The sequence below is a fragment of the Oncorhynchus mykiss genome, chromosome 12 (genome assembly GCF_057628025.1).
Source record: "Oncorhynchus mykiss isolate SJ-2025 chromosome 12, ASM5762802v1, whole genome shotgun sequence".
NCBI classification, from domain to species: Eukaryota; Metazoa; Chordata; class Actinopteri; order Salmoniformes; family Salmonidae; genus Oncorhynchus; species Oncorhynchus mykiss.
Genome location: NC_143033.1, coordinates 17,742,755 through 17,757,372, shown reverse-complemented (window position 1 = coordinate 17,757,372; position 14,618 = coordinate 17,742,755). Strand labels below are relative to the sequence as shown.

General features: G+C 43.5%; 1 protein-coding gene across 4 annotated transcripts in view; it reads left to right on the top strand.

Annotated features, from left to right (window-relative positions):
* The window catches only part of LOC110537074 (membrane-associated phosphatidylinositol transfer protein 2), a 91,267-nt gene that overhangs the window by 49,754 nt on the left and 26,895 nt on the right, over nucleotides 1-14,618 (top strand). For all 4 annotated transcript variants that reach the window (XM_090191868.1, XM_036937060.2, XM_036937061.2 and 1 more), the window contains 12 exons: nucleotides 91-209; nucleotides 1,961-2,194; nucleotides 2,985-3,326; nucleotides 3,804-3,899; nucleotides 5,424-5,534; nucleotides 5,738-5,802; nucleotides 11,763-11,853; nucleotides 12,054-12,207; nucleotides 12,299-12,488; nucleotides 13,251-13,370; nucleotides 13,572-13,792; nucleotides 13,928-14,094. In XM_090191868.1, the coding sequence (XP_090047994.1) occupies nucleotides 91-209; nucleotides 1,961-2,194; nucleotides 2,985-3,326; nucleotides 3,804-3,899; nucleotides 5,424-5,534; nucleotides 5,738-5,802; nucleotides 11,763-11,853; nucleotides 12,054-12,207; nucleotides 12,299-12,488; nucleotides 13,251-13,370; nucleotides 13,572-13,792; nucleotides 13,928-14,094 (1,910 nt within the window). The remainder of the gene's footprint in view (nucleotides 1-90; nucleotides 210-1,960; nucleotides 2,195-2,984; nucleotides 3,327-3,803; nucleotides 3,900-5,423; nucleotides 5,535-5,737; nucleotides 5,803-11,762; nucleotides 11,854-12,053; nucleotides 12,208-12,298; nucleotides 12,489-13,250; nucleotides 13,371-13,571; nucleotides 13,793-13,927; nucleotides 14,095-14,618) is intronic.

Sequence of the window (14,618 nt, the reverse complement as noted above, 5' to 3'; positions counted from 1 at the left end):
CTCTCTCTCCCGCTCTCCCTCACTCTCTCTCTCCCTCTCTCCCTCTCTCCCTCTCTCCCGCTCTCCCTCTCTCCCTCTCTCTCTTTCCAGGTATACCTGTCCATTCGTAGAGAAGTTCTCCATAGACATTGAGACGTATTATAAACCTGACACAGGGACCCAAGAGTGCTTCAATCTGTCATCAGCAGACAAAAGAGCGAGGACTGTAGGTATGGTACACACACACACACACACACACACACACACACACACACACACACACACACACACACACACACACACACACACACACACACACACACACACACACACACATACACACATACACACACACCTCGCCTTCTCAAGCATACTGTTCTCAGTCTGTCTGTCTTGGCTTCATGGATTTCAGAGAGCAGTCAGTGATTCACTGTTTCACACACACACACACACACACACACACACACACACACACACACACACACACACACACACACACACACACACACACTGTGGTCATTAAAATGCAGACAGCGTGAGTTCCATCTTATGCTGCTGCTGGTCTTTCTCTCTCTGTGTGTGTTTGCGTGTGAGAGCTGCTGACTGGCTCTAAACTGCACCACTCCCACAGTGCAGTGTGTGTTGTCTGGCCCAGACTGACTCTGCAGGAGGACGATTACATAACCACACACACACTCAAAGCCACCTCTAGTGGCTCCTAGCCAGCTGTATACAGCAAGGACCTCTAGTGGCTTCTAGCCAGCGGTCTACAGCAGAAATCTCTAGTGGCTTCTAGCCAGCTGTATACAGCAGGGACCTCTAGTGGCTTCTAGTCAGCTGTATACAGCAGGGACCTCTAGTGGCTCCTAGCCAGCTGTATACAGCAAGGACCTCTAGTGGCTTCTAGTCAGCTGTATACAGCAGGGACCTCTAGTGGCTTCTAGTCAGCTGTATACAGCAGGGACCTCTAGTGGCTCCTAGCCAGCTGTATACAGCAAGGACCTCTAGTGGCTTCTAGCCATCTGTCTACAGCAGGAACCTCTAGTGGCTTCTAGCCAGCTGTATAGAGCAGGGACCTCTAGTGGCTTCTAGCCAGCTGTCTACAGCAGGAACTTCTAGTGGCTTCTAGCCAGCTGTCTACAGCAGAAACCTCTAGTGGCTTCTAGCCAGCTGTCTACAGCAGGAACCTCTAGTGGCTTCTAGCCAGCTGTATACAGCAAGGACCTCTAGTGGCTTCTAGCCAGCTGTCTTCAGCAGGAACCTCTAGTGGCTTCTAGCCAGCTGTCTACAGCAGGGACCTCTAGTGGCTTCTAGCCAGCTGTATACAGCAGGGACCTCTAGTGGCTTCTAGTCAGCTGTATACAGCAAGGACCTCTAGTGGCTTCTAGTCAGCTGTATACAGCAGGAACCTCTAGTGGCTTCTAGTCAGCTGTATACAGCAGGAACCTCTAGTGGCTTCTAGTCAGCTGTATACAGCAGGAACCTCTAGTGGCTTCTAGTCAGCTGTATACAGCAGGAACCTCTAGTGGCTTCTAGTCAGCTGTATACAGCAGGAACCTCTAGTGGCTTCTAGCCAGCTGTATACAGCAGGAACCTCTAGTGGCTTCTAGTCAGCTGTATACAGCAGGGACCTCTAGTGGCTTCTAGTCAGCTGTATACAGCAGGGACCTCTAGTGGCTTCTAGTCAGCTGTATACAGCATGGACCTCTAGTTGCTTCTAGTCAGCTGTATACAGCAGGAACCTCTAGTGGCTTCTAGCCAGCTGTATACAGCAGGAACCTCTAGTGGCTTCTAGCCAGCTGTATACAGCAGGGACCTCTAGTGGCTCTTAGCCATGGTTTTAAAGGTCTATGCTTTTTTAGTTCTATTCTGGTTCCCTCCAAACCCATTCACTCCAAAAAGTAACCATCGAGAATTCACTACATGGCTCATTGTGGTCTGTGCCCTGTACTGACAGTGTGATTGTGTGTTCATCCCCCAGACCCCATTGATATTGTGAAGGATTACATTGCGCCCCATGAGTACCTGGTTGAGGAGGACCCTAAGCTGTATGTATCGGTGAAAACCCAGCGAGGACCACTGACTGACGACTGGATCGAAATGATCAACCAGAACCCCACCCAGAACCCGGTCATGTGTGCCTACAAGCTCTGCAAGGTGGAGTTCAGATACTGGGGCATGCAGTCCAAGATAGAACGCTTCATACACGATGTTGGTAGGTACTGTGTGTGTGTGTGTGTGTGTGTGTGTGTGTGTGTGTGTGTGTGTGTGTGTCTGTCTGTGTGTGTCTGTCTGTCTGTCTGTCTGTCTGTCTGTCTGTCTGTCTGTCTGTCTGTCTGTCTGTCTGTCTGTCTGTCTGTCTGTCTGTCTGTCTGTCTGTGTGTCTGTGTCTGTGTCTGTGTCTGTGTGTGTGTGTGTGTGTGTGTGTGTGTGTGTGTGTGCGTGCGTGTGTGTGTGTGTGTGTGTGTTTTCCTGTACAGTAGCCCATTTAGAGTTAGTTGATAATTGCTGGAGACACCTGGCTAACTTTCCATCTCCTTACGCTCCGCTGCTGGTGTGAGATTTCAAGTCTGACTGATCACTGTTGACTTAGTAGTAGTACATGTTGTGTATATACAGTGTGTGTGTGTGTGTGTGTGTGTGTGTGTGTGTTGTTCCTGCATGGTGCTTGATCAGTACATTAGGATTGACAGGTTCATTAGTGTATTTCTAATGAACGTATGCATGATTGATGGTTACTGAGAGAAAGAGAGAGGTGAATCATTAAATTGTTTGGAATTGAGAGAAATGTCTGTGATAATGTTATTAATGTCCTGCCCTTCCCTTTCCCCTCCTCCCCCCAGGCCTGTGTAAGGTGATGGATGATTAGTTAATGAATTAGTTAGTTAGTTAGTTATGATACTAACTTGTCCTCTCCTCCCTGCAGGCCTGTGTAAGGTGATGGATGATTAGTTAGTTAGTTAATTAGTTCGTTATGATACTAACCTGTCCTTTCCTCTCTGCAGGCCTGCGTAAGGTGATGGTGCGTGCCCACCGGCAGGCGTGGTGCTGGCAGGATGAATGGTACGGTCTGACCATAGAGGACATCAGACAGCTGGAGCTGGAGACCCAGCTAGCCCTGGCCACGAAGATGGCCCAGTACAGCCTCAGTGACACCGAGGAGGGGGCAGCAGAGTCCAACAGGACCCCCGTTACACCTGACCGGGACTTGGAGGGGGCCCTGCGGGACGGGGGAGAGGTGGAGGGTGGAGGGGCAGGGCTGGGAGATACGTTACATACGCGTGGAGAGCTCACCAAGCAGTGGTCAACTTCGTCCAGGTCGTCTAATAGATCCTCAAAGAGAGGAGGTGAGTGGGAAATGCCTTTAACTTTACAAATCTCAAATCAACCCCCAGACGCTAGACACTTTTTAAGTGGACAAGGTGGAGCTTATAAACATCACTGCTAGTCTACAAGACGTTTCCCTAGCAGGAGTTTCACTTGACCCAACAAACATGAGAGAATAGTGCCCTCACCATAGAGAATGATAGAGGCCTCTAGTGGCTAAAAGGCTGTGTTAGCATGGGCAGCGACATTGAGTGCTTCCACCATTTTAATGTAATCAACTGGGTGGGACTTCCAACTTCATTGGATGATCCCTCCTGGTGACCCTGTTGGAGTCATGTCCAACCGGGTCATCAAGAGGGATCAGCTAATCATGAAGAAGATAATTGACTACTTCAAAATAGAGATTTCCTCAATGGCGCTGCCCATGCTGTCACAGACGCTATAATGGCACAGATACAAAGATTAGTCCTCTCTCGCCCCCCTCCCCACACACACAGGAAGTCCTGTAAACCAGAACATCTCAGAGTGGCGGATGCAGAGTATCGCTCGTGACTCAGAGGACAGCACTGACGACGAGTTCTTCGATGCTCCCGGTATGCTATTACATGTTATTACAAACAGTTATTACAGTGACTACAGTAACTACTATCAGCTTATACTGATGTTATATCTATCTCATCAGAAGATTTGTCTGACAACGATATGTTATTCCATTATTAAATGTTATTCCATGTCATTAAATGTTGTTATATTACTGTTATTACAACTACAACAGTTATACTGTTATACTGATGTTATGCTGATATGCTAATGTTGAACTGATGTTGAACTGATGTTGAACTGATGTTATGCTGATGTTATGCTGATGTTATACTGATGTTATACTGATGTTGTGCTGATATTATGCTGATGTTATACTGATGTTATGCTGATGTTATACTGATGTTATGCTGATCTTATGCTGATGTTATACTGCTGTTGTGCTGATGTTATGCTGATGTTATACTGATGTTATGCTAATGTTATACTGATGTTATGCTAATGTTATGCTGATGTTGTGCTGATGTTATACTGATGTTATACTGATGTTATACTGATGTTGTGCTGATGTTATACTGATGTTGTACTGATGTTATGCTGATGTTAAGCTGATGTTATGCTGATGTTGTGCTGATGTTATACTGATGTTATACTGATGTTATACTGATGTTGTGCTGATGTTATACTGATGTTGTACTGATGTTATGCTGATGTTAAGCTGATGTTATGCTGATGTTATGCTGATGTTGTGCTGATGTTATGCTGATGTTATACTGATGATGTGCTGATGTTATGCTGATGTTGTGCTGATGTTATGCTGATGTTATACTGATGTTGTGCTGATGTTATGCCGATGTTATACTGATGATATAGATGATATACTGATGTAATACTGATGTTGTGCTGATGTTATACTGATGATATACTGATGTTATATTGATGTTATGCTGATGTTATACTGATGTTAAGCTGATGTTGTACTGATGTTATGCTGATGTTAAGCTGATGTTTTGCCGATGTTATGCTGATGTTGTGCTGATGTTATGCTGATGTTATACTGATGTTGTGCTGATGTTATGCTGATGTTATGCTGATGTTGTGCTGATGTTATGCTGATGTTATGCTGATGTTGTGCCGATGTTATACTGATGATATAGATGATATACTGATGATATACTGATGTTGTGCTGATGTTATACTGATGATATACTGATGTTATACTGATGTTATGCTGATGTTGTGCTGATGTTATACTGATGTTATACTGATGTTATACTGATGTTGTGCTGATGTTATATTGATGTTATACTGATGTTATACTGATGTTATACTGATGTTGTGCTGATGTTATGCTGATGTTGTGCTGATGTTATACTGATGTTAAGCTGATGTTATGCTGATGTTATGCTGATGTTATGCTGATGTTGTGCCAATGTTATACTGATGATATAGATGATATACTGATGTTCTACTGATGTTGTGCTGATGTTATACTGATGGTATGCTGACGTAATATTAATTTTATAGTGATGTTATACTAATGTTATGCTGATGTTATGCTGTGTCTGTCTCTTCAGAGGACTTCTCTGGAGATGAGGAGTTGTTATTACATGCCAAGGAGATGAACAAGTGGAGTTCCAACGACCTGATGGACAAGATAGAGACTACAGAGACAGACGAAGGCCAGGGTAGGAGCACACACACACACACGCACACACACGTTCCGTTCCTCATTTATATTTCATATCTTCATATCCAATCTCGTCCTTCAGGAAGTTAATTTGTTTAATGAAAGTTAATGGTGTGTGTGTGTGTTTTCACATGTGTTTGTCTTCGTGTCTGTCTGTGTGTGTGTCTGTCTGTCTGTTTGTGTGTGTATGTGTATTTACAGAGAGCCTGTATCAGGAGTCGGGTGAAGACTATATAGTAACCAGTAGTGAAGAACGACTGATTGAGGTATGCTTCCACTGTAGCTACAGTATGAAGACTGTATGAGAGTATTCATGAGGTTCTCGCAGACCTGGTAAACAACGACATGAGGTTCTCACAGACCTGGTAAACAACGACATGAGGTTCTCACAGATGTTAGATTCTAATTATTAGAGTAAGAACTCAACGGACACTGTGAAAGTTTAAACCAAGTTTATTCTTCCCAAAGGATCGAACAGCTGAATCGTAAAAGACATGGTTACAATAGTGGTGGTATATGTACCCCACTTTCGGTGGAGTCTCCTCCTCGCTAATTGCTAGGCAGGAAAATACTTGATACGGGCAATACACTTGTTCTTCTCCCTTAACGTGACCTGACCTGACCTCGACCCCCTTCATCACTAATCCATGGCTCTCTCCCTTTATCAATGCCTGCTACGTGATCACTTTCCCTGCACTCGTTTAAGAGTTAGTACCCAGAATCCATCACAGACAAGACTAAACATCATTGTGAGGTTCTCACAGACCTGGTAAACAACGACATGAGATTCTCACAGAGGATTACTTACTATAGAATCACAAGTTCGTAACAACATTTCATAACAATTCATTAACAGCAATGTTTAGCAATGTCTTTGGTACTGGAACAGTTGACTTGGTAAAGTTGTCTGAAGCTGATCCCAGGGGGAGAGAGAACGTCACAGTGTCTCTGGGGATAACACACACACACATATTATATGAATGTTTGTTGTTGCGCTTTGTGTTCAGCGGCACGTCTCTCTGATACAGACACGTAGACACCACACAGGCACACACACAGACACACACAAGTACACACAGACACACACAAATACACAGAGACACACAGGCACACACAAATACACACAGACACAAACAAATACACACAGGCACACACAAATACACACAGACACACACAAATACACACAGGCACACACACAGGCACACACGCACACACACAGACACACACACAGACACACACACACATACACAAACAGGCACACACATCATCTCAGTGTGTTATCCACTCTGTGTCCAGCGTCACATCTCTAGTAAACGGAGACGTCGTTCCACTGTCAGGTCCCACAGACGACCAGCTGTAAGTCTGACCTTTAACCTCTGAGGCTCAGAGGTAGCCTTTAGAACTCCAATGCCCTGTGGTGTGAGTAGGTTCCCAGTAGTACAAGGTAAAACAAATCCTGTTGTGTTTATGGTAACTTACTGGAATCCAGTTAAGTTATTGTCAACTGTTAAACCAAAGTTTCTTTGGAAATTACAGTAACATACTGTACTTTTTTATACAGTAAATTGCAGGTAAATGGCTGCCAGTAAGTTACCGGAAAAACAACTGGATATTTTTGTTCGTGTAGGGTGTTGTGTTAGGTCACTCAGATCATACTGTAGGCCAATGTTCCCTCTAACCTGCGCCCGTGTGCGTGTGCTCAGTAGCCCAGAGACTGGTGTGCAGGGTGCAGAAGAAATATCAGCCAACAGAGACAAGCACAAGATTGAACTTCACTCAACTTTGTAGAGTTTTCACAGTTATTTAAAACTATCAACCTTTCCCTTTACTGTGGCAATTGTGATCGAATCAACACAATATTAGCCACTTTCAGTAAAACAGACCGAAACATGATAGAGATTTTGTTGTAGGCAGAACGCATTGGAGTAGGATTCTATTGAGCATGACTCAGCCCATACTCTACATAGACCGGTGTGGCATAACCAATCAGAGCTGCAGAAGGCCTATATGCAAATAGACCATTGCCATAAATGGATCTGTGCCATTTACTTTGAACTGGACTGTGTTTACAGCTGTGGTCGTGAGTAGATGCGCTTGTTTTGAGTTTAAAGTAAGAGCTGCATGTAGCCACGTGTGAAAATGATGTTCATATCCTTTGCTAGTTAGTGATTTATTAGCCCAGTTATAAACTCAACAAAAAAAGAAACGTCCTCTCACTGTCAACTGCGTTTATTTTCAGCAAACTTAACATGTGTAAGAATTTGTATGAACATAACAAGATTCAACAACTGAGACATAAACGGAACAAGTTCCAAAGACATGTGACTAACAGAAATGGAATAATTGTAAAGGGGTGCATAACTGGCGGCAGGGAAGTCAGACGCAGGAGAGCAGAACTAGGTAATAGCCGGAGCAGTTTAATACCAAAACCAACGGCATAAAAATCCAACAGAATATGGGTACAAAACCTGACGCGCACCAGTAAAGCACCATGTGCACAAACACTTACAACAAACAATTCCATACAAAGACATGGGGGGAACAGAGGGTTAAATACACAACAATTAATGAGGGAAATGGAAACCAGGTGCGTAGGAAAATAAGACAAAACAAATGGAAAATGAAAAGTGGATCGACGATGGCTAGAAGACCGACTCCGAACGCCGCCCAAACAAGGAGAGGAAACGACTTAATTGGAAGTCGTGACAAGAATGTGTCCCTGAACAAAGGGGGGGGTCAAAATCAAAGATAACAGTCAGTATCTGGTGTGGCCACCAGCTGCTGTGCATCTCCTCCTCATGGACTGCACCAGATTTGCCAGTTCTTGCTGTGAGATGTTACCCCACTCTTCCACCAAGGCACCTGCAAGTTTCCGCACATTTCTGGGGGGAATGGACCTAGCCCTCACCCTCCGATCCAACAGGTCCCAGACCTGATCCGGGCTCTTCGCTGGCCATGGCAGAACACTGACATTCCTGTCTTGCAGGAAATCACACACAGAACGAGCAGTATGGCTTGTGCTGTTAGTGTCTTAACGACCGTTCCACGGGTGCATGTTCATTAATTGTTTATGGTTCATTTAACAAGCATTGGAAACAGTATTTAAACCCTTTACAATGAAGATCTGTGAAGTTATTTGGATTTTTACAAATTATCTTTGAAAGACAAGGTCCTGAAAAAGGGATGTTTCTTTTTTGCTGAGTTTATATAATTTGTAGTGAGCAATATGGGAGTGCTTTTTTTAGTAACATTTATTTAACTAGGCAAGTCAGTTAAGAACACATTGTTATTTACAATGACAGCCTAGGAACAGTGGGTTAACTGCCTTGTTCAGGGGCAGAATGACAGATTTTTACCTTGTCAGCTCAGGGATTCAATCTTGCAACCTTTCGGTTACTGGACCAACGCTCTAACCACTAGGCTACCTGCCGCCCCAGCTGATTGCTTCCTACAAGAGCACAAAACGGGTACAGTGCATTTGGAAAGTGTTCAGACTCCTTGACTTTTTCCACATTTTATTACGTTACAGTTTTATTCTAAAATCGATTAAATCGTTTTTTCTCTCATCATTCTACACACAATACCCCATAATGACAAAACGAAAACAGGCTTTTAGAAATGTTTGCAAATGTATTGAAAATAATAAACGGAAATATAACATTTACATAAATACACATAAGTACACAGACCCTTTACTCAGTACTATGTTGAAGCGATTGTAGCTTTTTTATACTTCTTGGGTATGATGCTGCTAGAAGCTTGGCACACCTGTATTTGGGGAGTTTCTCCCATTTTTCTCTGCAGATCCTCTCAAGCTATTTCAGGTTTGATGGGGAGCGTTACTGCACAGCTATTTTCAGGTCTCTCCAGAGATGTTCGGTTGGGTTTAAGTCCGGGCTCTGGCTGGGCCACTCACGGATATTCAGAGACTTGTCGCGAACCCACTCCTACGTTGTCTTGGCTGTGTGCTTAAGGTCATTGTCTTGTTGGAAGGTGAACCTTCGCCCCAGTCTGAGGTCCTGAGCGCTCTGGAGCAGGTTTTCATCAAGGATCTCTCTGTACTTTGCTCTGTTCATCTTTCCCCTCGATCCTGACTAGTCTCCCAATCCCTGCCGTTAAAAAAAATCCCACAGCATGATGCTGCCACCACCATGCTTCACCATAGGGATGGTGCCAGGTTTCCGCCAGACGTGATGCTTGGCATTCAGGCCAAAGAGTTCATTCTTGGTTTCATCAGGCCAGAGAATCTTGTTTCTCATCGTCTGAGAGTCCTTTAGGTGGCTTTTGGCAAACTCCAACCATGCTGTCATGTGCCTTTTACTGAGAAGAAGCTTTCGTCTGGCCACTACCATAAAGTCCTGATTGGTGGAGTACTGCAGAGATGGTTGTCCTTCTGGAAGGTTCTCCCATCTCCACAGAGGAACTCTGGAGCTCTGTCAGAGTGACCATAGGGTTCTTGGTCACCTCGCTGACCAAGGCCCTTCTCCCCTAATTGCTCAGATATGTTTGGGTACCCCTCCCCAGGTCTGTGCCTCGACACAATCCTGTCTCTGAGCTCTAAGGAGAATTCCTTCAACCTCATGGCGTAGTTTTTTCTCAGACATGCACTGTCAACTATGGGACCTTATATAGACAGGTGTGTGCCTTTCCAAATCATGTCCAATCAATTTAATTTACCACAGGTGGACTCCTATCAAGTTGTAGATACATCTCAAGGATGATCAATGGAGCCCGATTTTGAGTCTCATAGCAAAGGGTCTGAATACTTATGCAAATATGGCATTTCTGTTTTTTATTTTTAATACATTTGCTAACATTTCTAACAACCTGTTTTCGCTTTGTCGTTATGGGGTATTGTGTGTAGATTGACAAGGGAAATTTAAAAATATATATATTTTTGAATAAGGCTGTAATGTAACTAAATGTGGAAAAAGTCAAGGTGTCTGAATAGCTTCCGAATGCTCTGTACATTTCTAGACATCTTTGAAAGACAGTCAGGTAAAGAGTTTTTTTGTCTTAAAGAGGCAGTGTTGTATTTTGAGATAGGCTTGAATAAAATAAGTAGCCAATAGACAGAGGGTAGCATCATTTGTCTCTAATAATGGTTTGGGAATAATGACACATTTTATTTTGTAAAGTGGTTTCTTGCATCAAACAACACAACAACATTTTCAGTCACCTCCTTGTCTAAAGGACAAGTGGATAAACAAGTTAATGTTAAGCCCTGCATGTTTTTTTCAAAAGTCTCATGGAATGGGCTCCTGATTAGCGTAGGGGTCTAAGACACTGCATTACAGTGCAAGAGGTGTCACTGCAGTACCTGATTCGAATCCAGACTGCATCACATCCGGCCGTTAAAATGTTGTGGGATGCATTTTCTCCATTATTTTTTATGGTAGGCCACTCTGGTAGGCTTACATTATGATCAAATAGCCACGGTAGCATACTTGGTCACTGTTAAAACTGTACTTTAAAGTGGGTACAGGCTCCATGTTCACAGTAACTTCAAGTGGGTACAGCCTCAGTGTTCACAGTAACTTCAAGTGTGTACAGCCTCAGTGTTCACAGTAACTTCAAGTGTGTACAGCCTCAGTGTTCACAGTAACTTCAAGTGTGTACAGCCTCAGTGTTCACAGTAACTTCAAGTGTGTACAGCCTCAGTGTTCACAGTAACTTAAAGTGGGTACAGCCTGTGTTCACAGTAACTTAAAGTGGGTACAGCCTCAGTGTTCACAGTAACTTAAAGTGGGTACAGCCTGTGTTCACAGTAACTTAAAGTGGGTACAGCCTCAGTGTTCACAGTAACTTAAAGTGGGTACAGCCTGTGTTCACAGTAACTTAAAGTGGGTACAGCCTGTGTTCACAGTAACTTAAAGTGGGTACAGCCTCAGTGTTCACAGTAAAAGCACGCTAGACGTTGCACAGAATTTCCACAATGTTGAAGTTTGCGCCCATCAGACCTAAAATTTGCTCAATGCTGAAAAAAATGAGAGGGAACATTGCTGTAGGCTGTGAAAATATGTTGTTTTAGTTTTTCTTTTAAAAATCCATGCCATTGTTTACTTCATTGTGCTCCTTCACATATATACTCTATATGCCATTTAGCAAAGTGTGCATACAGTAGAACCCACTACCATGGCGTTACAAGCACCATGCTCTACCAACTGAGCTACAAAATAATAATAATAATCAGTGTCCACCATCTCTCCTCCTCTTTATCCTGTAGGATGGGTCGTCTCAGCAGTGTCTGACGCCCTCCAAGATCCACGTTCTGGTTCTGGTTCTTCATGGGGGTAACATATTAGACACTGGAGCAGGTATACAATATAATAACTATTTTTATAAAGTGGACAACAGTTAAACAGTTACAGTAAACACTTAAACAGTTACCTTAAACACTTAAACAGTTACCTTAAACACTTAAACAGTTACCTTAAACACTTAAGCAGTGTTCTTACTTTGTTTATTCTTGTAAAGACAATGTAACAATTTTGTATTTACTCATAATTACTCCCAGGTGAGCCAAGTAGTAAGCAGGCTGACGTCAACACTCTGAGTGGAGCATTTGAGGCTGTGATGAGAGTGCATTACCCAGCAGCCCTAGGACGCATTGCCATCCGCATGGTTCCCTGCCCGGCGGTGTGTGCCGATGCCTTTTCACAGGTTTCCAAGTGAGTACACAGGTTTCCAAGTGAGCACACGCACGCACACACACACACTCAAACACGCACTCTAACCCTCGCTCCTCTCTCTCTGGTCCAGTCTCAGTCCCTATAGTTTTGATGAGGGCTGCCTTTCCAACAGTCAGGACCACATCCCTCTGGCTGCACTGCCTCTATTGGCCACTTCCGCTCCGCAGTACCAAGATGCCGTGGCTACCGTCATCCAAAGAGCCAATCAGGTGTATGGAGACTTTATCAGGTCCTTGGAAGGGGCATCCTTCTCCGGACAGGTCAGTGCAGGAGTCAGGGGTCAAAGTTTAGGGATTAGTGATTTTTGCTGATTATACAATACAGTGAGCTCCAAAAGTATTGGGACAGTGGTAAATATTTGTTTGGGATTTGTACTCTAGCATTGAAATGATACAATGACTGTGCAGTTAATGTTCAAACTGTCAGCTTTCATTTGAGGGTACTTTCATCCTTATTGACTGATCCGTTTAAAAATGACTTTTTGTACATAGTCCTCCCCCCCAAAGTATTGGGACTAATTCACTTATATGTGTATTAAAGTAGTAAAATGTTTAGTATTTGTTGGATGCATTTGCTGTTTGTTTTGGTTGTGTTTCAGATTATTTTATGCCCAATATAAATGAATAGTAAATAATGTATTGTGTCATTTTGGAGTCACTTTTATTGTAAATAAGAATAGAATATGTTTCTAAACACTTCTACATGAATTTGGATGCTGCCATGATTATGAATTGTCCTGAATGAATCATCAATAACGATGAGTGAGAAAGTTACAGAGGCATAAATATCATACCCCCCCAAAAATGCTAACCTCCCCTTTTACTTTATAGTAATGGTGAGAGGTTAGCTTGTCTTGGGGGCATGATGTTTGTGCGTCTGTAACTTTCTCACTCATCAATATTCATGATAACCTCAACGCTACTTTATCATTTCCAATCCAAAGTGCTGGAGTACAGAGCCAAAACAACAAAACATGTGTCACTGTGTCACTGTTTAAATCTGTGTATTCTCTCCTCCTGTAGGTGTGTGTGATCGGGGACTGTGTAGGTGGTATCCTAGGGTTTGATGCGCTGTGCAGCAGTAACGTCATCGTTTCAGAAAGCCAGAACAGCAGTAGACGAGGCAGCACCGTCAGCGTACAGGTACCTCTGTCTCCTTTAATTCCATCCCACAGGGCTACTCGAGGACTAAAACACACTTTCAATGTAACTCTCTTAATCTCTGTCTGGGAAACCGGTCCTATCTGTTGCATAGATCTGACAGCTACTATGTGTGCCCTCTCTCTCCCCCTCTCCCTCTCTTTCTCTCCCCCTCCACCTCCCCCTCCTCCTCCGTCTCTCCAGGACACAGACCGCCTCTCCCCTGGCATCATAATAAACAGTGTCTCTCTGTCTTCTCCGTCTTCTCCGACTCTGGAGGGCAGTCGCCATCTTAGTCGCAGTAACATTGACATCCCTCGCAGCTCAGGGCCTGACGACCCCAAGAGAATGCTGCCTCGCAAACGCAGCGACTCCTCCACCTATGAACTAGACACCATCAAACACCACCAGGCATTCCTGTCCAGGTCAGACACACACGCACATTCAAGGTATAGCTACATTGATCGACCTTTGTTATCAAATGTTAACTTTTCTACTGTTTATTTTTTCCCCCACTCTTTTGCCGTTCCCTCTCTCTCTCTCTCCCCCTGTCTCTCCAGTCTCCATAGCAGTGTATTGAGAACAGACTCAGGTTCGAGGCGCTCCAGCGGGAGTACCATGCTAGAGGGAGGGAGGCTGGACTTCGAGGTGGCAGACTTCTTCCTCTTTGGTTCACCTCTGGGGCTGGTGCTGGCACTGAGGAAGACTGTGGTGCCGTCCATAGATGGTGAGGGACACCTTCATCAGTGGTTGATCTCACTAGCCTGGGTGTGAATATATTACTGCTGCAGCCAACAGTCTTTGCCATGCATGGAGTTGAATTTTTAAGGAGTTGGCTTAAGCAGAAATAGACTATTTGCTAAGTTGGCACTTTTCATGATTGCATTCATGTGTGCAGTCTTTGATTTTGCGTTCAGCCAATTCAAACATTCAGCCAATTCAAACAATTCAAACATTCAGCCAATTCAAACATATCAAACATTCATCCAATTTAAACATATCAAACATTCATCCAATTTAAACATATCAAACATTCAGCCAATTCAAACATATCAAACATTCAGGTAATTCAAACATATCAAACATTCATCCAATTTAAACATATCAAACATTCATCCAATTTAAACATATCAAACATTCAGGTAATTCAAACATATCAAACATTCATCCAATTTAAACATATCAAACATTCAGGTAATTTAAACATATCAAACATTCATCCAATTTAAACTTATCAAACATTCAGGTAAT